The sequence below is a fragment of the Heptranchias perlo genome, chromosome 4, assembly GCF_035084215.1.
Source record: "Heptranchias perlo isolate sHepPer1 chromosome 4, sHepPer1.hap1, whole genome shotgun sequence".
NCBI lineage: Eukaryota > Metazoa > Chordata > Chondrichthyes > Hexanchiformes > Hexanchidae > Heptranchias > Heptranchias perlo.
Window position 1 is genome coordinate 7,549,648 of NC_090328.1, and position 23,574 is coordinate 7,573,221.

At 45.0% G+C, this 23,574-nt stretch overlaps 1 protein-coding gene across 3 annotated transcripts in view; it reads left to right on the forward strand.

The window, feature by feature from the left end:
• Positions 1-23,574, forward strand: part of fam193a (family with sequence similarity 193 member A) — a 220,711-nt gene that overhangs the window by 188,257 nt on the left and 8,880 nt on the right. For 2 of the 3 annotated variants that reach the window (XM_067982416.1, XM_067982418.1), the window contains exons 17-20: positions 2,865-3,147; positions 4,194-4,380; positions 10,050-10,280; positions 22,180-23,032. In XM_067982416.1, coding sequence (XP_067838517.1) covers positions 2,865-3,147; positions 4,194-4,380; positions 10,050-10,280; positions 22,180-23,032 — 1,554 coding nt within the window. The remainder of the gene's footprint in view (positions 1-2,864; positions 3,148-4,193; positions 4,381-10,049; positions 10,281-22,179; positions 23,033-23,574) is intronic. The other variant, XM_067982417.1, reaches the window with a different exon arrangement.

Genomic DNA, 23,574 nt, shown 5'->3' on the forward strand with positions numbered 1-23,574 from the left:
TTGGTTGTAAAGCGCTTTGATATGTCCTGAGGTCGTGAAAGTCTTTCTTCAGCAGACCATGTGAGGTTTGATTGGCAGTGGTTACAGCTGGTACTGAGCATGAGTGCACAGCTTTTTTGGAATCTTTTTTTCAACTGTGGGGAAGGTCGATCTGGTTGGGCAGTTCCCCTGTGGACGCAACAAATTCTGTGTTGTGAATATGAGAGGTGACGGCTTATCACTTGACGTTATTGGCTGCGTGCGTTGTATAAATTACACTTCAACTCAGTGATATCCTAATTATTAAGCTGCAGTAACTTGGGGCTGCTTTCTCACTAATTTATCATTACCACGGCTACGGTGCATCAAACTCCTTTTAGCTCCAAAGCTCAATATAAACTTAATTCATTTCCTGTCAAGTTCACAGTTGTCTGCTGTACAGAAATAGAAACTGTGAATGTTGGTTCAGTTCCACATAGCAGTTCAGTGCTGTCACCAGGATTCCAGAGAAGTAGTCATTTTCGTCTCCCACCACAACTCTGCTCCCTTGCCATTGATCCCTGGCTACACTCTCAGGCTGAACCAGACCATTCACAATCTTGGCTACCTGTATGCCCGTTAGCTGGGATTTAAATGCCATACCCTATCCATCATACCACTGCCTGTCTCCATCTCTACGCCCACTGGCACTGAAACCCATAGGTATATTTTTGTCACCTCCAGACCCGACTGCTCTCCTGACTGGCCTCCCTCCACCCTCCACAAACTCCAATTTGTCCAAAACTCTGCCGCCTGTATCCTGTTGCACACTATGTCCCACTCACCCATCATCCCCGATATCGCTGACCTACACTGGCTCCCGATCCCCAACACATGCAATTCAAAATCCTCGCCCATAAGTCCCTCCATGGCCTTACCTGACCCTAACTCTTGCAATCTCCTCCAGCTCAAATTCTCTGCTGAGTACTCTGTTCTTCTTGCTGTGATATCTTCGTCTCGCCATTGTTGGCATAGCTTTCAGTTGTCTCGGTCCTGCTCTTTGGAAAACCCTCCCCAAACTCTTCTCCCTCTCCTGCTTTTAAAAACCTTCCAAAACCCATTTTGTTGACTGAGCCTTTGCCAACCCCCTTAATTTTTCCTGCCTGGCTCAGTGCCCTTCTTCCTTGCCCCTATTTGTAAAATACTTTGGCCCATTTATCTATGTCACGGAATGCCCTACCAGGAACAGTGGTACCTAAGGAAGGATATACTTGCCATTGAGGGAATGCAGCGAAGGTTCACCAGACTGATTCCTGGGATGGCAGGACTGTCGTATGAGGACAGATTGGGTCAACTCTGCCTGTATTCACTTGAATTTAGAAGAATGAGAGGGGATCTCATTGAAATATACAAAATTCTGACAGGGCTAGACAGACTGGATGCAGGGAGGATGTTTCCCCAGGCTGGGGGGGGTCCAGAACGAGGGGTCACAGTCTCAGGATACGGGGTAGGACATTTAGGACTGAGCTGAGGAGAAATTTCTTCACTGAGAGTGGTGAACCTGTGGAATTCTCTACCACAGAAGGCTGTGGAGGCCAAGTCACTGAATATATTTAAGAAGGAGCTAGATAGATTTCTAGACACAGAAGGCATCAAGGGATATGGGGAGAGAGCGGGAATATGGTATTGAGACAGAAGATCAGCCATGATCAATGGCGGAGCAGGCTTGAAGGGCTGAATGGCCTACTCCTCCTGTTTTCTATGTTTCTATGGAAGCAGAATCCATAATAACTTTTAAAAGGAAAGTGGATAAATATTTGAAGAAAAATTTCAAAGGGTGGGGGGAATGGAAGTGAGGGGGATCGCTCTCTGAGAGCTGGCACAGATGTGATGGGCCAGGTGGGCTGCTTCTTTGTTGTAAAGTTCTGTGCAGAAACCAGAAATATGGATTCCACTGATCACCAATTTCCAGAGCAGAGATGGCATACATAGACAAAGAGAAATTAATATTTGAACTGTTAGCAATAAATTTAACACTTTATGCACTTTGAACTACCAACTTTTAAGGATTACAACAGATTTGAGAAACAAAAGCAAATTTTATTAGACAGCTGACAGACACCACCTTCAGGACACCATAGGGCCACGCACACTGCTGTATTCATTTGATTCAATTCTTCTCCTTCACGGGACCTGAGTCAGTCATAGCTGGTTAATGATTTCTGTCATAGAACCAAGGGGAATGTACAGTCGAACAGTAGACAATGAGTGCACGAGTGCTGGGAAAAGATAATTGTGCTAATAGTAATTACCAGGCTATTCCGTCAAGTAAGCATTTTAAAAAAATATTTCTAATACACTGTGTGGTGTAAATGTATCTGGTGCAAGGACTAAGTGAATTGGTTTAAATTTCTTGTTCACTTCTTTCCATCTTTCCCCTTTTATAGCTGCCCATTGCTGCTGGCGGGGAAGCTTTTTGGGTGGTAGATTTTTCAATGGCTGCCACAGTACGTTTGCTTCTCCAACTGCTGGGCAGGGGACTCAATTCAAATGTTGGTGACTCTTCTCTGCACTGTTTTGCCTGGAAAAGCACTGGTCAAAACACCCTTGTGTGGAAAGTAGAGCTGAGTAACCACAACCTGAGGACTAGAACAGGCCATCTCAAAGTTGGGAGACGGACGAGGTGTCTCTTGCAAAAATTGCAGACTTAAAATTGGCAAGCTAATGCTAAACTTCAGTTTTTCTGACATAAAATTTATTGTTATTTTGTAATGTCTTCAATTTGCTAAGTATTTCTCTACTTGAGGAAATATGTTAACCCAAAGTTTGTAACATGTTGGTGTTCTGCATTTCCAATGGCAGTATTCCAAGTTGTTTACTTCCTTTGTGCTTTGCTTTTGGTACAGGTGAAGTGTTCCACAATTTAGGTAAAGAGGACCATAGACATCCCACACCAGTCGCACCTAGGAACAGCCCCACAGGTTTAACATCTCTTCCATCTCTCACACCCACGCCGCTGTCCCCTGCCTCTGCACCTCACATGCCTAACCTTGTGACTTCGCCTTTTCCAAAGACAGCTTCAACAGCCCCAGGTTTTGTCGATCCCCATTCTGTGCTCTGTCCAACCTCAACTGCACCCCCTGCAGCTGCTACAGAAAGTTCAGTGAGTGCTTCAGCCAGTGTCTGCAGGTTAGTACGTGATGTGTATCTGTGATTGTTACGGTTATTTGAGGTTTCAGTAAAGTATTTCCAATCAATGAGTCGAGTAAAGCAAGTCTGGGACAAAATGGATCCAAGATTTATACATAAATTTCATGGCGGATACTTCAGGAATGACTGCAGCTGAGTTAAGATGGTGTGATAATGTTGTCTAACGCTGAACTCTGTGTATCGTGAGCACTGACGTTAGACAGCAGACCATAGGGCCTGAAGCAGTGCTGATCCTGATTCCATCTGCTTTGTTCCACATATCCTTTTATTTGCATAGAAAATGAGGCCATCACTGAAGCCCTGTTGCCCAATATATTGACACATCGCTCATCTTAGTACGTAATCTGGACTTGATGCTGCCGCGCAGCACTGAGGGAGCGCTGCATTGTCGGAGGTGCCGTCCTTTGGATGAGACGCTAAATTTAGGTTGTTGCTGTCTGTTCCTTTGGTTCAAGTGGATGTTAAAAGATCCCATGATACCATTCAAAGAAAGGCAGAATGTTCTGACACCCCAGCTGAAATTGCTCCCTCACCCAAAACCACCATCAACTACACATTTATCCATTTACTGCTCGAGGGATCTTGCTGTGCATAAATTAGCTGCCGTGTTTGCCTACATCATGTGCATGAAACACTTTGAGACACTTCGGAGAGACGTAAGTTGCTATATAAATATAGTCAGACTAGAAGTAACAATAACAACTTTACATACAGAGAGAAGTCTGAGTGTTTTACAGGGCATGAAAATAATCAGTGAATGGCAAGCAAGGGCGGGGGGGGAGGAGTAAACTAAAGGTTAGAGGGTATGCAGGAAAGCTGTAGTTAAAGAGAAATTACAGTTTATAGAATAATAATGACCAATTTAACCTTTGGAAGCAACACGCTAACCTAAAATGGTATCCCTTGATAAGCGGGCCTGAAAATTGGCAGATATGAAACCTATATTTTTGTATTCTTTTCTCTTCCCATACTTGTGCACCGTCACGTCTCTCTCTGGTCTAACTGCTGGTTTGATGCTTCTGCAGTGATCCGGACTGTGAGGGACACCCATGTGAGAGCAGCAATGTGTACGATCATCAGCAGTTTGATGGGGAAGAGAGTCAAGATGAAGACAGCTGCTCAGAACACAGCTCTAGTACCTCAACGTCAACCAATCAGAAGGAAGGAAAGTACTGTGACTGCTGCTACTGTGAATTCTTTGGGCACGGCGGGGTAAGTGATCCTTGCTGGGGTAGCATTTCAACCAGAGTTGCTGCTGTTGCTTCAAATTATATTCCGCTATGGGCGCACACATCTGCCTCAACCTTTCACAGGACCAGTGGCACCATGCTGGCGCACTTGTTCCAAGCATTTTTCCACGCGATACCTATTTCCCTGTGCTCCTGCTGCCAGCCATACCACTGGAGAGGGCTGGAAGACCCATGGTCTAATACTATTGTAGTAAGAGTGAACTGCAGTGCTGAAGCAGCCAATGACTAGCTCAGATATAGGGGTAGAGAAGATGTTTCCACTTGTGGGGAAGTCCAAAACTAAGGGCCATAAATATAAGATAGTCACTAATAAATCCAATAAGGAATTCAGGAGAAACTTATTTACCCAGAGAGTGGTGAGAATGTGGAACTTGCTACACAAGGAGTAATTGAGGCAAATAACATAGATACAGTTAAGGGGAAGCTGGATAAGTACGAGGGAGAAAGAAATAGAAGGATATGCTGATTGGGTTGGATGAAGTAGGGAGGGAGGAGGCTCGTGTGGAGCATAAACACTGGCATAGACCAGTTGGGCCAAATGGCCTGTTACTATGCTGTACATTCTATGTACAGGGTAAATTTCCGTCCTCGCTGCCTGTGTGGTAATTTGGCCGAGTGGATCGCATGCCCATGTGGAACCCACCCGATTCCATTCGGCCAGATTACCACCCAGGCAATGAAGACGGAAATTTACCCCATAAAACTCCTGGAACTTGCCACCCTGATTTAGAGGCTGAGCAGTGTACCTGTACCTGTGTGCGAGTATAGGGCACCAGCCATTGCGGGGCTGCCGAGACCGGCGACTGAAACCGAATCCCCCAACATCAACCTCCTGGGGGTCACCATTGACCAGAAACTTAACTGGACCAGCCATATAAATAGTTGGCTACAAGAGCAGGTCAGAGGCTGGGTATTCTGCAGCGAGTGACTCCCCTCCTGACTCCCCAAAGCCTTTCCACCATCTACAAGGCACAAGTCAGGAGTGTGATGGAATACTCTCCACTTGCCTGGATGAGTGCAGCTCCAACAACACTCAAGAAGCTCGACACCATCCAGGACAAAGCAGCCCGCTTGATTGACATCCCATTCACCACCCTAAACATTCACTCCCTTCACCACCGGTGCACTATGGCTGCAGCGTGTACCATCTACAGGATGCACTGCAGCAACTCGCCAAGGCTTCTTCGACAGCACCTCCCAAACCCGCGACCTCTACCACCTGGAAGGACGAGCAGCAGGCACATGGGAACAACACCACCTGCACGTTCCCCTCCAAGTCGCACATCATCCCGACTTGGAAATATATCGCCGTTCCTTCATTGTCGCTGGGTCAAAATCCTGGATCTCCCTTCCTAACAGCACTGTGGGAGAACCTTCGCCAGACAAACTGCAGCGGTTCAAGAAGGCGGCTCACCACCACCTTTTCAAGGGCAATTGGGGATGGGCAATAAATGCTGGCCTTGCCAGCGACGCCCACATCCCATGAACGAATTTTTTAAAAAAGGGCTGTAAACTCAGTCTGGTCAGTAGCTTGCAGCCTGATCCCTCTACTCCAATTTTTTTTTTATTCGTTGATGGGATGTGGGCGTCGCTGGCGAGGCCAGCATTTATTGCCCATCCGTAATTGCCCTTGAGAAGATGGTGGTGAGCCGCCGCCTTGAACTGCTGCAGTCCACGTGGTGAAGGTTCTCCCACAGTGCTGTTGGGATTTTGACCCAGCGACGATGAAGGAAAGGCGATATATTTCTAAGTCGGGATGGTGTGTGACTTGGGGAGCGTGCAGGTGGTGTTCCCATGTGTCTACTGCCCTTGTCCTTCTAGGTGGGACAGGTTGTGGGTTTGGGAGGTGCTGTCGAAGAAGCCTTGGCGAGTTGCTGCAGTGTATCCTGTGGATGGTAAACACTGCAGCCACGGTGCGCCGGTGGTGAAGGAAGTGAATGTTTAGGGTGGTGGATGGGGTACCAATCAGGCATGCTGCTTTGTCCTGGATGATGTCGAGCTTCTTGAGTGTTGTTGGAGCTGCCCTCATCCGGACAAGTGGAGAGCATTCCATCACACTCCTGACTTGTGCCTTGTAGATGGTAGGAAGGCTTTGGGGAGTCAGGAGGTGTGTCACTCGCTGCAGAATACCCAGCCTCTGACCTGCTCTTGTAGCCACAGTATTTATATGGCTGGTCCAGTTAAGTTTCTGGTCAATGGTGACCCCCAGGATGTTGATGGTGGGGGATTCGGTGATGGTAATGCCGTTGAATGTCAAGGGGAGGTGATTGGACTCTCTCTTGTTGGAGATGGTCATTGCCTGTCACTTGTCTGGCGCAAATGTTACTTGCCACTTATCAGCCCAAGCCTGGATGTTGTCCAGATCTTGCTGCATGTGGGCACAGACTGCTTCATTATCTGAGGGGTTGCGAATGGAACTGAACACTGTGCAATCGTCAGCGAATGTCCCCATTTCTGACCTTGTGATGGAGGGAAGGTCATTGATGAAGCAGCTGAAGATGGTTGGGCCTAGGACACTGCCCTGAGGAACTCCTGCAGCAATGTCCTGGGGCTGAGATGATTGTCCTCCAACAGCCACTACCATCTTCCTTTGTGCTAGGCATGACTCCAGCCATTGAAGAGTTTTCCCCCTGATTCCCATTGACTTCAGTTGTAGAGGGCCTTGGTGAGACCACATCTGGAGTATTGTGTGCAGTTTTGATTTCCTTGCCATGGAGGAATTGCAACGAAGGTTTCCCAGACTGATTCCTGGGATGGCAGGACTGACGTATGAGGAGAGATTGGGTCGACGAGGCCTATATTCACTAGAGTTTAGAAGAATGAGAGGTGATCTCATCGAAACATATAAAATTCTAACAGGACTAGACAGACTAGATACAAGGAGGATGTTCCAGATGGCTGGGGAGTCCAGAACCAGGGGTCACAGTCTCAGGATATGGGGTATGCCATTTAGAACTGAGATGAGGAGAAATTTCTTCACTTGGAGGGTGGTGAACCTGTGGAATTCTCTACCACAGAAGGCAGTGGAGGCCAAGTCATTAGATGTATTCAAGAAAGAGATAGATATATTTCTTAATGCTAAAGGGATCAAGGGATATGGGGAAAAAGCGGGAATAGGGTACTGAGTTAGACGATCAGCCATGATCATTTTGAATGGCGGAGCAGGCCCGAAGGGCCGAATGGCCTACTCTTGCTCCTGTTTTCTATGTTTCAATTTTACCAGGGCTCCTTGGTGCCACACTCGGTCAAATGCTGCCTTGATGTCAAGGGCAGTCACTCTCACCTCACCTCTGGAATTCAGCTCTTTTGTCCATGTTTGGACCAAGGCTGTAATGAGGTCTGGAGCAAGAGTGGTCCTGGCGGATCCCAAACTGAGCATCAGTGAGCAGGTTATTGGTGAGTAAGTGCCGCTTGATAGCACTGTTGACGACACCTTCCATCACTTTGCTACTGATTGAGATTTAAAGGAACCTTATGCGGACTGTGCTACAGACCTAGAAGCAGCACTCCCATAGGCTGGGGAGCATTTTCCCTGCCTGGCCTCTTTTCCAGGGCATGTTTTGTAGGAAGCTAATGACTGACCAAAAAAAAAACCTCTTTGAAAGGGCTACACTTACATCTACAATGGCAAATATAACTTCAATTCTTAGTGTGATCAAGTGTCTTACTGTCTCTAAATCTTGCTGAAAGTTGCTGATTGTGCGCACACAGTATTGTCACTTTTGTTCAATCATTTTTGATTTAAGGTGGGAGCAGGCTTGTGTGGAGACCTGTTGGGCCGATTGGCCTGTTTCTGTGCTGTGCAGTCTATGTAATTTTTGCTCTAACCTCTGTTTTTGCATCCACTTTATTCCATGGGACAAGTAAACTTGCACATTGATCTAGCAGATTTACTTGGGCAAGGGAATGGCAAGTGGTATTTTGCATTGTTGAGGATCATGCAGATTGAGTCTGACTGTACAAGGTGGAAACAATTTTTTTTTAAAAGTGCTAAGTTGAATAAAAGTGATCTCTATCCAATAGACCCGTGTCTGTTTGACAAACCGTGGATTACCAGCTGATAGCAAGGTTCCCTGGGGCCTCCGATCAACTTCTGTGCTGTAAAATTCTGTGTTTCTGTAAGGAAATTCTTAAAGTTTCCACAAGAAAAGACAACAAATGAGCTCAGTTGGCATCATTCTCGCCTCAGAGTCAGAAGTTTGTGAGTTCAAGCCCCACTCCAGGACGAGAGCACAGAATTTAGGCAGTAATGAGAAAATGCTGCAGTGTCAGGAGTGCCATCTTTTGGGTCACATGTTAAATCAAGGCCCTGCCCATCTGTGTTAAGGATCCCAAGGCATTATTCAAAGGAGTTCTCCTTGTGTTTAGATGACATTGCTGTTTGTGGGATCTTGCTATACACAAAAGGGCTGATTAATTCATTGTATGTGAAGTGTTAAAGATACTTTTTAATACAAGTTTTTTTTTACAAGAAGTGCTTGGGAGTAATAATTAACAGCACATTGAAGTGATCAAGGAATTGTAATGTAGCAATTAAGAAGCTCTGATATAATGGGTTTTTTAATTTTTTTGGATGGAATCAAAAATTGATGAAAATAGTGATACATTTTGGTAGGAAGAATGAGATGAGGCGAGGCAATGTAAACTAAATGGTACAATTGTAAAGGGGGTGCAGGAACAGCGGGGCTTGGGGGTGTATGTACACAAATCTTTGACAGTGGTGGGACAAGTTGAGAAGGCTGTTTTAAAAAAAAAAGCATATGGGATCCTGGTCTTTTGTTAATAGAGGCATAGAGTACAAAAGCAAGGAAGTTATGCTAAACCCTTATAAAACACCCGTTGGGCCTCAGCTGGAGTATTGAGTTCAGTGTTGGGCACCGCACTTTAGGGAGGGTGCAGAAGAGATTTACTAGAATGGTGCCAGGGATGAGGGACTTCAGTTATGTGGAAAGACTCGAGAAGCTGGGGTTGTTCTTAGAACGGAGAAGGTTAAGGAGAGATTTGATAGAGGTGTTCAAAGTGGCAGAAGGGTCGGTAACCAGAGGACACAGATTTAAGGTGATCAGCAAAGAAGGCAGAGGGGACATGAGGAAACATTTTTTTTACACAGCAAGTTGTATTGATCTATAATGCACTGCCTGAAAGGGTGGTGGAAGCAGATTCAATTGTAACTTTTTCAAAAGGGAATTGGATAAATACACTTGAAGGGGAAAAATTTACACAGCTATGGGGAAAGGGCAGGGGAATGGGCACAACGGACCGAATGGCCACCTCCGCTGTACCTACGACAATACTTTCTTTATGAACTTAACCCCAGAGCATATATATGAACAGGTGGCTAGAAGCAATTTGCATAATATAGTCTTAAGGTTGTCAGGACTGTGCATCTGCTGTTCATCGCATTGACAGTAGACATGATCTTCATCAAAACAGTAGTAGTGCTATTATGGTACATTTTGCTTCCAGCTGCAAAAACGGTGAGATTTTAATGCCAGATTTAGAGTTAATGGTACGTGATTTATAACTTCGGTGGTTTAAACTTGTTGCCACCCTAACTTTGTTTTAGTTGTGGTAATTTGAGCGAATATCATCAGATGCCTACAATTGAACGTTGTTGCCCATGTCTTTCAGCCACCTGCTGCGCCAACGAGTAGAAACTATGCAGAAATGCGGGAGAAGCTCCGTTTACGGCTCACGAAACGTAAAGAGGAGCAGCCAAAGAAAGCAGACCAGATCCTCGAAAAGGAGCAGATAGTAGACCATAGAAAAGTAGAAGATCTATTACAGTTTATAAATAGCACAGAATCAAAACCAGTCAGCAGCTCGAGGGCAGCTAAACGAGCACGGCACAAGCAGCGAAAGGTAAGAGATTTCTCTGCACCGCAGGCTGAAGAGCGCCTTCTGTACAGTCAATTTCCACTACTACTTTGTCTGTAGGCTTTTGATTCGGACAAGTAACATGGTCACTTTTGGTCTTCAGTCACACAGCGATGAAGTGGTCACTATTCATCTCTTTGTTTAGATAAGTATTGATGTCATATGAATCATATCTTTGGAGTACGGCTGTTGTGGTTGTCCCTATTATGATGCCAATGCTTTGGAATCCAGCAACAAATGGCCGTTCAGCTCTTTAACCCTATTCCGTCCACAGTCCAAGTATCGCGGACTTCTCTCCCACACCACCTGTTGATCACCTATTTTAGGTACGGTAAATTATTCCCTCCCCACCCCCATTCCCCTGGAAAATAAAGTATTAATATCTTCCTAACGCTCAATCTCCTTTCTCAGTGCTCAATCTCCCTTCTTAACAGGTAGCGATCCAGATCCTTTTTCCAAGATACTGTTTGCCCTTCCTCTAAACTCCATCCTCTGGGAGTCTGTTCCACAAGTCCACTACCATGTGGGAGAAATGGTTTCTTTTAACCCCTATCCTTGCTCGAAGCTTCTGAACCTTTGTACTTGTGTTGTTTGGTGCTGTGTTCATTGGCTATGTTAAATGGCTTGTTTACCACAGCCTCATCTACATCTTTCATTATTTTGAACACCTGTATCATGTTTCTCCTCAGTCTTTTCTCCAGCTAAAATAAGATTAGTTGCTTGAACCTTTCTTCATTACCCAGTGCCCTAGGCCTGGAATCATCCTGCTCACTCGACTCTGAACCCTTAACGATACATGTACATTCATGCGATCTCCTGGACTGGTTTCGATCATCTGAGGGGGTCGGAGAGGAATTTTCCAGATTATTTTTTCCATTATTGGCCCTGGTTTTTTCTCTTTTTTTGGCTCTCCCAGGAGGTTATGTGCCTGTTGGGATGGAATGTAGGAAGTGTTTAGTCATGATGGTCCATCCATCATGGTGTGTGGGGCAGGCTTGATGGACCAGCTGGTCTTTGTCTACCTGTCAATTTCATGTGTTTGTATCCTTTTTAAGGTAGGGTGATCAAAACTGAGTGCCATTCTCCACTCCATGGCCTCACTATTTATCGTTACAATGTCAGTCGAAGTTGTGGTCCAATGTCCTCCAGTTGTCCCAGTGCCCAATTTGACCCTTTCATGTTATACATGGGCCTCAACTATTCACTGTATTCATTAACGACTTAGATGACAGGGTAGAGAGCCACATATCCCAATTTGCCTATGCTATAGATAGGCAGCATTGTAAGCAGTGTAGGTGGAAGCATAAAAATACAGAGATATATTAATAGATTAAGTGAATGGGCAGAACTGTGGCGAATGGATTTCAATATAGGCAAGTGTGAGGTCATCCACTTTGGACCTAAAAAGGATAGCTCAGAGTACTTTCTAAATGGTGAAAAGCTCGAAATAGTGGGGGTCCATGTACATAGATCATTAAAATGTCATTGACAGATACAGAAAATAATCAAAAAGGCGAATGGAATGCTGGCCTTTATATCTACAGGACTAGAATACAAGGGGGTAGAAGTTATGCTACATATAAAGCCCTGGTTAGACCACACCTGGAGTACTGCGTTCAGTTCTGGGCACCGCACCTTAGGAAAGATATATTGGCCTTGGAGGGAGCGCAGCGTAGATTTCAGAGAATGACACCTGGACTCCGAGGGTTAAATGACGAGCGATTACACAAACTAGGGTTGTATTCCCTGGAATTTAGAAGATTAAGGGGTGATTTAAACATAAGAACGTGAGAAATAGGAGCAGGAGTAGGTCAATCGCCCCCTCGAGCCTGCTCCGCCATTCAATAAGATCGTGGCTGATCTGATCCTAACCTCAAATTTAAATTCATGTCCAATTTCCTGCTCGCTCCCTGTAACCCCTAATTCCCTTCACTTCTAGGAAACTGTCTATTTCTGTTTTAAATTTATTTAATGATGTAGCTTCCACAGCTTCCTGGGGCAGCAAATTCCACAGACCTACTCCCCTCTGAGTGAAGAAGTTTCTCCTCATCTCAGTTTTGAAAGAGCAGCCCCTTATTCTAAGATTATGCCCCCTAGTTCTAGTTTCACCCATCCTTGGGAACATCCTTACCGCATCCACCCGATCAAGCCCCTTCACAATCTTATATGTTTCAATAAGATCGCCCCTCATTCTTCTGAACTCCAGTGAGTAGAGTCCCAATCTACTCAACCTCTCCTCATATGTCCACCCCCTCATCCCCGGGATTAACCGAGTGAACCTTCTTTGTACTGCCTCGAGAGCAAGTATGTCTTTTCTTAAGTATGGAGACCAAAACTGTATGCAGTATTCCAGGTGCGGTCTCACCAATACCTTATATAACTGCAGCAATACCTCCCTGTTTTTATATTCTATCCCCCTAGCAATAAAAGCCAACATTCCATTGGCCTTCTTGATCACCTGCTGCACCTGCACACTAACTTTTTGATTTTCTTGCACTAGGACCCCCAGATCCCTTTGTGCTGCAGTACTTTCCAGTTTCTCGCCATTAAGATAATAACTTGCTCTCCGATTTTTCCTGCCAAAGTGCATAACCTCACATTTTCCAATATTGTATTGCATCTGCCAAATCTCTGCCCACTCACCCAGCCTGTCTATATCCCCTTGTAGTTTTTTATGTCCTCCTCACTCTCTACTTTCCCTCCCATCTTTGTATCATCTACAAACTTTGATATGTTACACTCGGTCCCCTCCTCCAAATCGTTAATATAGATTGTAAAGAGTTGGGGACCCAGCACCGACCCCTGCGGAACACCACTGGCTACTGGTTGCCAGTCCGAGAATGAACCATTTATCCCAACTCTCTGCTTCCTGTTAGATAACCAATCCTCCACCCATGCCAGAATATTACCCCCAATCCAGTGATTCTTTATCTTGAGCAATAATCTTTTATGTGGCACCTTGTCGAATGCCTTCTGGAAGTCTAAATACACTACGTCCACTGGTTCCCCTTTATCCACCCTGTACGTTATGTCCTCAAAGAACTCGAGCAAATTTGTCAGACATGACTTCCCCTTCATAAAGCCATGCTGACTTTGTCCTATTAAATTATGTTTATCCAAATGTTCCGCTACTGTCTCCTTAATAATAGACTCCAAAATTTTACCCACCACAGATGTTAGGCTAACTGGTCTATAATTTCCAGCCTTCTGGCTACTACCCTTTTTAAATAAGGGTGTTACATTAGCAGTTTTCCAATCTGCCGGGACCTTTGCCGAGTCCAGAGAATTTTGGAAAATTATTACCAAAGCATCCACAATCCCTACTGCCACTTCCCTCAAGACCCTAGGATGTAAGCCATCAGGTCCAGGGGATTTATCCGCCTTGAGTCCCATTAATTTACTGAGTACCAATTCCTTAGTGATTTTAATCGTATTTAGCTCCTCCCCCCCCCTAGAGCCCCCTGTTTGTCCAGTGTTTGAATATTCTTAGTGTCCTCTACCGTAAAGACTGAAACAAAATATTTGTTCAGCATTTTTGCCATCTCCTTGTTTCCCACCATTAATTTCCCGGTCTCATCCTCTAAGGGACCTACGTTTGCCTTAGCCACCCTTTTTCCTTTTATATAACTATAGAAACTCTTGCTATCTGTTTTTATATTTTTTGCTAATTTATTTTCATAATCTATCTTCCCTTTCTTAATCAATCCTTTCGTTACTTTTTGCTGTCTTTTGAAGACTTCCCAATCTTCAATCCTCCCACTAAGTTTGGCTACCTTATATGTCCTTGTTTTTAGTCGGATACTATCCTTAATTTCTTTACTTAGCCACGGATGGCTGTCATTTCTTTTACCCCCTTTTTTCCTCAGTGGAATATATATTTTTTGAAAGTTATAAAATAACTCCTTAAATGAACACTACTGCTCATGTACCATCTTACCCTTTAATCTATTTGATCCAAGTTTTTAAGGTATTAGGGGGAACTGGTAGGGTACATTGAGAGAAACTATTTCCTTGTGTAGGACTGGGGAACATAGCCTAAAAATTAGAGCCAGGAGTGAAGTCGCACAGAAGTTTGGAACTCTTTTCCACAAACGGCAGTTGATACTAGCTCAATTGTTAATTTTAAATCTGAGATTGATAGATTTTTGTTAACTACAGCTATTACGGGATTTGGGGCTAAGGCAGGTATATGGAGTTAGGTCGCAGATCAGTCATGATCTCATTGAATGGTGGAACAGGCTTAAGGGGCTAAATGGCCTATGTTACTATGTACTCATGTTTACTGTTGCCTGGTTTTAGATGCATTGCTTCACAGTAATCCACAATAAAAATTCACCTTCTGGTTGTCCCTGCTCTGGCCTTTCAACCTGTGAGATGTTGAAAGCCTCCCCATTGTCTGTTCATCGTGATGTTCCGCAGCCATCCTTATCTGTCCAAGCAGCTCCCCGTCCACCACCTCGCCTTGTGTAGTGTTGTATAGTAGTTACTAATTAATAAATTTCCATTCCTGGTACTCAGCTTATCCACATTGTTTTAATCCATATCCATTTCTGCTGCTATGTTCACCCTGTCTGTAGCTGCTACATTTTTTTTTGTAGGCCTATCCTTGTGAAACATTTTCTAGCCTCTCAGCTCTTGGACACCTTCTCCCATAATTCATGTTTGAGAGCCAATATCAATATTCTCCCTAGTTGCCCCAGTATGTTGTTCTATCGCTCAAAGCATTATTTGTTTTAATCAGTTGTCATTGATTTTGCTTCTTTTTGGTCTGTTTCATTTATCCTCCCCCTATGTGTGTTGACGACGCCTGGCTTTACCTCTCCACCACTTACATGACTCTTGCTGTGCTGTCTGATCTGCCAGTCTGACATCAAGTCGTGGATAAGCGAGAACTCCCTCAAGCTAAACACTGGCAAGAACAAAGCCATTCTGCTTAGTTCTCGCTACAAACTCTGCACTCTAGCCCCTGACTCCTGACTCCTTCCACCTTCCCAGTTGCTTGTTTTGGCTGAACGTGACTGTGCAGCCATGGTGTCCTGTTGAGCGCCACCAATATCCTCGCGGGGAGGGTTTAAACTAGCTTGGCGAGGGGACGGGCACCTGAGTATAGATTCAGAAGGGAGAGAAGCAGAGCTGGAAATGGAAGGCAGAAAGTTAGTTCATGAGTTTGGAAGGCAGAGGAAACTAAGGTTAGAAACAAGACAACAAAGGAGTTTGGCAGTGCTTAATGGTATATACCTCAATGCAAGGAGTCTGGTGAACAAGGCAGACGAGCTAAGGGCACAGATAGACACATGGAAGTACGGTATCTTAGCTATTATTGAAACATGGCTTAAACAGGGCAGGAATGGCAGCTCAACAATCCTGGTTACAGGGTTTTCAGACGAGATAGAGAGGGGTAATAAAAAAGGAGGGGGTTGGCAGTATTGGTTTAAGAAACAATTACAGCTGTGAGGAGGGATGATATCGAACCATAGAAAAGATACAGCACAGAAGGGGGCCATTCGGCCCATCGTGTCCACACTGGCTCGAAGAACAACCAGGTGCTAATCCTGCCTTCCAGTGTCCGGTCCGTACCCTGCAGCTTACAGCACTTTAGGTGCAAGTCCAGGTACTTTTTAAAAAGAGTTGAGGGTCCCTGCCTCTACCACCAATTCGGGCAGCGAATTCCATACACCCACCACCCTCTGGGTAAAAATGTTTTTCCTCATGTCCCCTCTAATCCTTCCGCCAATCAGCTTATATCTGTCTTCTAGTTCTTGAACTCTCCATTAGGGGAGATGGGTACTTCCTGTCTGCTCTCTCTGGGGCCCCTCATAATTTTGTACACCTCAATCAAGTCTCCCCTCAGCCTCCTCTGCTCCAAGGAAAACAACCCCAGCCTATCCAATCTCTCCTCGTAGCTGCAATTTTCAAGCCCTGGCAACATTCTTGTAAATCTTCTCTGCACTCTGTCCAGAGCAATTACGTCCTTCCTGTAATGTGGTGACCAGAACTGCGCACAATACACCAGGTGTGGCCTTACCAGCGTTTTATACAGTTCCATCATTACATCCCTGCTTTTGCATTCTATACCTCGGCTAATAACGGAGAGCATTCCGTATGCTTTCTTCACAACCATATTTACCTGTACTGCCACCTTCAGGGACCTGTGCACATGCACTCCAAGGTCTCTCACTTCCTCTATCCCTCTCAATATCTTTCCGTTTACTGCATATTCCCTTTTACTGTTTGCCTTCCCTAAGTGCATTACCTCACACTTATCCGGATTGAACTCCATTTGCCACTTTTCCGTCCATTCCACCAACCCATTGATATCTTCTTGGAGTCTACAGCTATCCTCTTCACTATCAATTACACGGTCAATTTTTGTGTTGTCTGCAAATTTGCCAATTATGCCTCCTACATTCAAGTCCAAATCATTAATATATACCACAAACAGCAAGGGACCCAACACTGAGCCCTGTGGCACACCACTGGAAACGGATTTCCATTCGCAAAGACATCCATTGACTTTTACCCTTTGTTTCCTGTTACTGAGCCAATTTTGGATCCAATTCGCCACATTTCCCTGTATCCCATAGGCTTTTACCTTTCTGACCAGTCTGCCATGTGGGACCTTGTCAAATACCTTACTAAAATCCATGTAGACCACATCCACTGCACTACCCTCATCAATCCTCCTTGTCACTTCCACAAAGAATTCAATCAGATTCGTAAGGCATGACCTTCCCTAAACAAATCCATGCTGACTATCCCTGATTAAACCATGCCTTTCCAAGTGACAGTTTATCCTATCTCTCAGTATTGATTCTAATAGTTTGCCCACCACCGAGGTAAGACTGACCGGCCTATAATTGTTCGGCCTTTCCCTCGTACCCTTTTTAAACAATGGTACTACATTTGCAGTCTTCCAGTCCTGCGGTACCTCCCCTGTATCTAGTGAGGATTGGAAAATGATCCTCAGAGTATCCGCTATTTCCTCCCTGGCTTCCTTCAATAGCTTAGGAAACAATCCATCCGGCTCTGTCCCCCTCGTACTTCCTCTCTCGTTATGTTTATCTTATCCAATATTTCACATCTCTCCTCTTTAACTACTACGTCCGGATCATCCCTTTCCTTTGTGAATACATGTTGGAAGATCATCAAATGAGACCATATAGGTTGAGCTAAAGAACAAAAAAGGGGCAGTCACACTGCTGGGAGTGTACTATAGACCCCCAAACAGTAAAAGGGAGATAGAAGGGCAAATATGTAGGCAAATTTCTGAAGTGCAAAAACAATAGGGCAGTAATAGGGGATTTCAACTACCCTAATATTAACTGGGATACAATCAGTGCAAAAGGTATAGAGGGCGCAGAATTCTTAAATTGCATTCAGGCAAACTTTTTTGACGTAGCAAGCCGAACAAGAGGATGGTGGTGGGGGGCAGTTCTGGATTTAGTTTTGGGGAATGAAGCTGGGCAGGTGGAAGGATTATCAGTGGGAGAGCATTTTGGTGGTAGTGATCATAATTCAGTTAGATTTAGCAAAGTTGTGGAAAAGGACAGAGATAGAACAGGAGTAAAAGTTCTAAATGGGGGAAAGGCCAATTTTACTAAGCTGAGAAGTGATTTAGCAAAAGTGGACTGGAAACAGCTACTTGAAGATAAATCAGTGTCAGAGCAGTGGGTGGCATTCACGGGGGAGATTCAAGGGGTTCAGAGTAAACATGTTCCCACAAAGAAAAAGGGTGGGACTACCAAATCTGGAGCCCCCTGGATGACCAGGAGCATACAGGGTAAGATAAGACAAAGAAGGGAAGCTTATGTCAGACACTAAGAGCTCATTACTGCAGAAAGCTGAGAGGAGTATAGAAAGTGCAGGGGTGAAATTAAAAAGGAAATTAGGAAAGCAAAGAGAGGGTATGAAAAAATATTGGCATGTAAAATTAAGGAAAACCCCAAAATGTTTTCTGACATTGTGTTTTATAAATACATAAAGAGCATGGGGATAACGAAGGAAGGAGTACGGCCTATTAGAGACCAAAAAGATAACCTACGTGTGGAGGTGGAAGATATGGGTATGGTTCTTAATGAATACTTTGCGTCTGCCATCACAAAAAAGGGGGACGATGCAGGAGGAGGAGTGTGAAATATTGGATGGGATAAACATAGTGGGAGAGGAAGTATTAAGGGGTTTAGCATCTTTGAAAGTAGTTAAACCGCCACGCCCAGATGAAATGCATCCCAGGCTGCTAAGAGAATCATAGAATAGAATCATAGAAGTTACAACATGGAAACAGGCCCTTCGGCCCAACATGTCCATGTCGCCCAGTTTATACCACTAAGCTAGTCCCAATTGCCTGCACTTGGCCCATATCCCTCGATACCCATCTTCCCCATGTAACTGTCCAAATGCTTTTTAAAAGACAAAATTGTACCCGCCTCTACTACTGCCTCTGGCAGCTCGTTCCAGACACTCACCACCCTTTGAGTGAAAAAATTGCCTCTGACCATTATTTTCCAATCCTCCCTGGCTGCAGGTGTGGTGCCGGAAGATTGGAGGACTGCTAACGTACTGTTGTTTAAAAAGGTAGAAGGAGATAGACTGAGTAATTACGAACATACTTATGAATTAAGAGCAGGAGTAGGCCATTCGAGCCTGCTCTGCCATTTGATAAGATCATGGCTGATCTGATTGTAACCTCAACCCTACCTTCCTGTCTACCTACTATAACCTTTGACTACCATGTTAATCAGGAATGTATCTAACTCAGCTTTAAAACTATTCAATGACCCTGCCTCCACCACTCTCTGGGGAAGGAAGTTCCACAGACTCACGACCCTCTGAGAGAAAAAGTTTCTCCTCATCTCCGTCTTAAATGGGAGACCCCATATTTTTAAACTGTGGCCCCTAGTTCTAGTCTCTCCCACAAGGGGAAACATCCTCTCAACATCTACCCCTTCAAGTCCCCTCAGGATCTTATATGTTTCAATAAGATCACCTCTCATTCTTCAAAATTAGCTCAGGAAGCAAAGGGTAATGGTCGACGGGTGTTTTTGCAACTGGAAGACTGTTTCCAGTGGGGTGCCGCAGGGCTCGGTACTTTGCTTTTTGTGGTATACATTAACGATTTGGACTTAATCATGCTCCCTACGTTTAAGAAATTTGCGGATGACAGTGAGGAGGAAAGCTGTAGACTGCAGGAAGATATCAATTGACTGGTCAGATGGGCAGAAAAGTGGCAAATGGAGTTCAATCCAGAGAAGTGTGAGGTAGTGCATTTGGGGAGAGCAAACAAGGCAAGGGAGTATACAATAAATGGGAGGATACTGAGAGGTGTAGAGGAAGTGAGGGATCTTGGAGTGCATGTCCACAGATCTCTGAAGGTAGCAGGATTAAGAAGGCTTATGGAATGCTTTCCTTTATTCGCCGAGGCATAGAATATAAAAGCAGGGATGTTATGCTAGAACTGTATAAAACACTAGTTAGGCCACAGCTTGAGTACTGCGCACAGTTCTGGTCACCACATTACAGGAAGGATGTAATTGCACTAGGGAGGGTGCAGAGGAGATTTACGAGGATATTGCCAGGACTGGAGAATTTTAGCCAAGAGGAAAGATTGGATAGGCTGGGGTGGTTTTCCTTGAAGGCTGAGGGGTGATTTGATTGAGGTGTACAAAATTATGAGGGCCCCAGATAGAGTGGATAGGAAGGACCTATTTCCCTTGGCGGAGGGGTCAATAACCAGGGGGCATAGATTTAAAGTAATTGGTAGAAAGATTAGAGCGGAAATGAGGAAAAATGTTTTCACCCAGAGAGTGTTGGTGGGGGTCTGGAACTCACTGCCTGAAAGGGTGGTCGAGGCAGAAACCCTCAACTCATTTAAAAAAAAACCTGGATGTGCACCTGAAGAGCTGTGACCTGCAGGGCTACGGATCAAATGCGGGAAAGTGGGATTAAGCTGGGTGGCTTGTTTCACAGCCGACGCGGACACGATTGGCCGAATTGCCTTTTTCTGTGCCGTAAGTTTTCTATGATTGATTCTAAACTCCAATGTATACAGGCCCAACTTGTCCAACCTTCCCTCATAAGATAACCCCCTCATCCCAGGAATCAGTCGAGTGAACCTTCTCTGAATTGCCTCTAAAGCAATTATGTCGTTTCTTAAATAAGGAGACCAAACTGCACACGGTTTTGTGGATGTGGTCTCACCAAAGCCCTGTACAACTATAGCAAAACATCTCTACTTTTATATTCCATTCCCCTTGCAATAAATGACAACATTCCATTTGCCTTCCTAATCAGTTCATTGATTTCAACATCTTCGACCTTCTCTGCGGCTCCCTTCAGCCCTCTGTGAAAATTGCCAGGAGTTTAATTTCAGATCTGGCCTAACTCCATTAATGGCTGAGCTGGCTAAAGCAGTGAACAGCTGAGCCGTACAGACCAGGAGGATTGCAGGCTCGACCATTAATTGGTACCGAGTATTTTGCTGAGCCGCATATTCCATGTTGAGTTGCGTTTTTGAATCTAAATGACCGATTCAAGAGGCTCTTTATGCAGAGGGTAGTTGGTATATGGAATGCTTTCCCACGGGAGTGGTTGAGGCAGAGACCATTGCACGTTGAAGGGAAGATTGGATATATGAACCAGAGGGAGACACAAGGCTATGGGAAGAGTGGGGGGCAGTGAGATTAGTTTTGGGAAGGAGCTGGCACAAACACAGTGGGCCGAATCTGTGCTGTAAACGTCTTCAGTTTTGGGTCCGTGAGTTTTGAGAAGCGGTTTCTGTAGTAATGAGATGGGAGAACGCGGGAACTCCAAATGGATTTTCAATTCTAGAAACCGAGGAGTTTCTCGGGACATTGACTTCATCATGTGTATATAAAGATTGGCACTTGCAAATCAGATTGACAAAGTTGTACATCCAAGTGCTTTACATTTTGAAGCCACAATCAGTAGCTGTCACTGATGTTGAGTGACGTTTGGTATTTCTGCTTCCCCAGGGTTCAAGGCATTGCAGTATCAATTAGGTAATAAGACGTGCATTTTTCTGTGTAATAATGGAAATGCATGTCATTCACTCGATGAAAAGAACTGGAAATGTCACCAGGTTGAGCCACGTGACCTGGTGGGATGCAACGGACCCTTTGAATTCATACACTTGCCACATGCAGCCCAAGTACCACATTGAAAAAAAAACAAAAGTTAATGGAGAGACTGGAGAAGCTGGGATTGTTCTCCTTAGAGCCGAGAAGGTTACGGGTAGATTTAATAGAGGTGTTCAAAATGATGAAGGGATTTGGTAGAATAAATAAGGAGAAACTTTTCCCACTGGCAGGAGGATTGGTAACCAGAGGAGACAGATTTAAGGTAATTGGCAATAGAACCAGAGGGGAGATAAAGACATTTCTACACACAGCGAGTTATTATGATCTGGAATCCACTGACTGAAAGGGCAGTGGAAGCAGATTCAGTAGTAACTTTCAAAAGGGAATTGGATAAATACTTGAAAAGGAAACATTTGCAGGGCTATGGTGAAAGAGCAAAGAAGTGGGACTAATTGGATAGCTGTTTCAAAGAGCCAGCATTGGCATGATGGGCTGAATGACGACCTCCTGTGCTGTATGATTCTATGTCAAAGCTGTTTTCTGAGCACATCTACCTTAACAAGTCATTTTCTGTGGACATAGTGTGAGACATGGCAAAAATCAGTCTCTCAAGGAAGCAAAGGGTTTGGGGCCACGTTTTTCCCTCCGAGTTATGGACCTCAATTCTTAGCTGGGGGAGAAATGTATTTGAAGAACTTAAGGACCAGCACGCCACTGGGTGAGTAACACACCTTTTCTAATAGTGACAAAAGCTTTAGCTCAATAAACTTACTGCTGTTTTCCTCCAGCAGGAAGAGAAGGCTCGTCTTGAGGCCGAAGCCCGTGAGAGAGAGCAGCTGCAACTGCTGGAGGAGCAGAGGCAGCGGGAGGAGGAAGAGCGGCTAAAACAGGAGCTGCAGCGGCTTCAAGAGCTGCAGCAAATCAGATCGGCCAAGAAAAAGAAAAAAGAGAGAACGAAAGAGTCTCAGAGAAGCCAGGGTTTTCTACAAAACGCACAGCTGAAGGAAACTGCTGCGGATCTGGTCAATGATGTTAACAGCAAATCCCCGCAGCCAGACACTATAGCAAAACCTACCAACTCTCCACCAACGCAGGCAAACTGCAAAGAGGAGCAGAGAGCGGTGCCAGAACCAAGCGCGACGCAGCAGGCTCCAGCAAATGGGAAAGACCCCCGACTGCTCCAGGCTCCATCTCAGAGGGAGGCAAAGGCCAAGCTGCCGGAGGCCAACGTCAGCCCAGACCCCACAGTGGTGCACGATGAAATAAACAGCAAGCAGAAGTTAAAATCGCAGGCGATCAAACCGAGTACTGAGCGATCATCAAAGCCAGCTGAGGGCTTCAAACATTGCGAGGTGCACCAGAGAACCGCGGCCAAGTGTCAGGCAGAGCTGGGAACGCCCAAACCAAAGCTGTCCGAGTGCCAAACGGTGACAGAGCAGCGGAAGGAGGAGAAGAAAGGAGTCAACGGCAACGGGAGGAAGCTGAACCACGTGAAGGAAGACAAAGTGTCGGTTGTGAGCGAACCCACTCCTTCTAATGATCAGCAACAAGTTAACAAAAACACTGCGGAATCGCCCCAGCCCAAAGGAAAGACCAAGAAAAACAAAAAGAAGAAAAGCGACAAGCTGAACAATTCCATCGGTAAGTTTTACTTTTTGTTAAAAGAAGAGGAATATTTTGACTAAATGGGCCTTGTTAGTAATGTTACTCAGTCAAGCGATCCCCATACATCGACTTTCCCCTGGACAACTAAAAGATTGTTTTGTTAAATACACTCTGATTACTCTACACCACCATTAAATCTGCCTTTCTAGAAATACTCTCCGCCGAATCGCTTGTCCGTGTCTTTTGATTGCTTCCAACAGCTCTCGTCAGTCTTTGTAGGCTGATGGATTTTTTCCGAACGTACGAGAAAAAGACCAGCTGGCCCATCAAGCCTGCCCCACACGTCGTGATGCCTGGAGCATCATGACTAGACACTTCCTACCCACTCTTTCCCACCAACCCACCCCCCCCCCCCCCCCCCACACTCCCAAACACGGCCATGAAAGCCCCTAGGAGTGGTAAAAAACAGAGGAAAAATAACTCCAAAAGGACCAAAAGAGGAGAAACAAGCTGAGAAATTCCTGAATAACAATATCTTATTTTGTGCTCGAAAGGTGAGGGGTGTTATTGCTGGATAA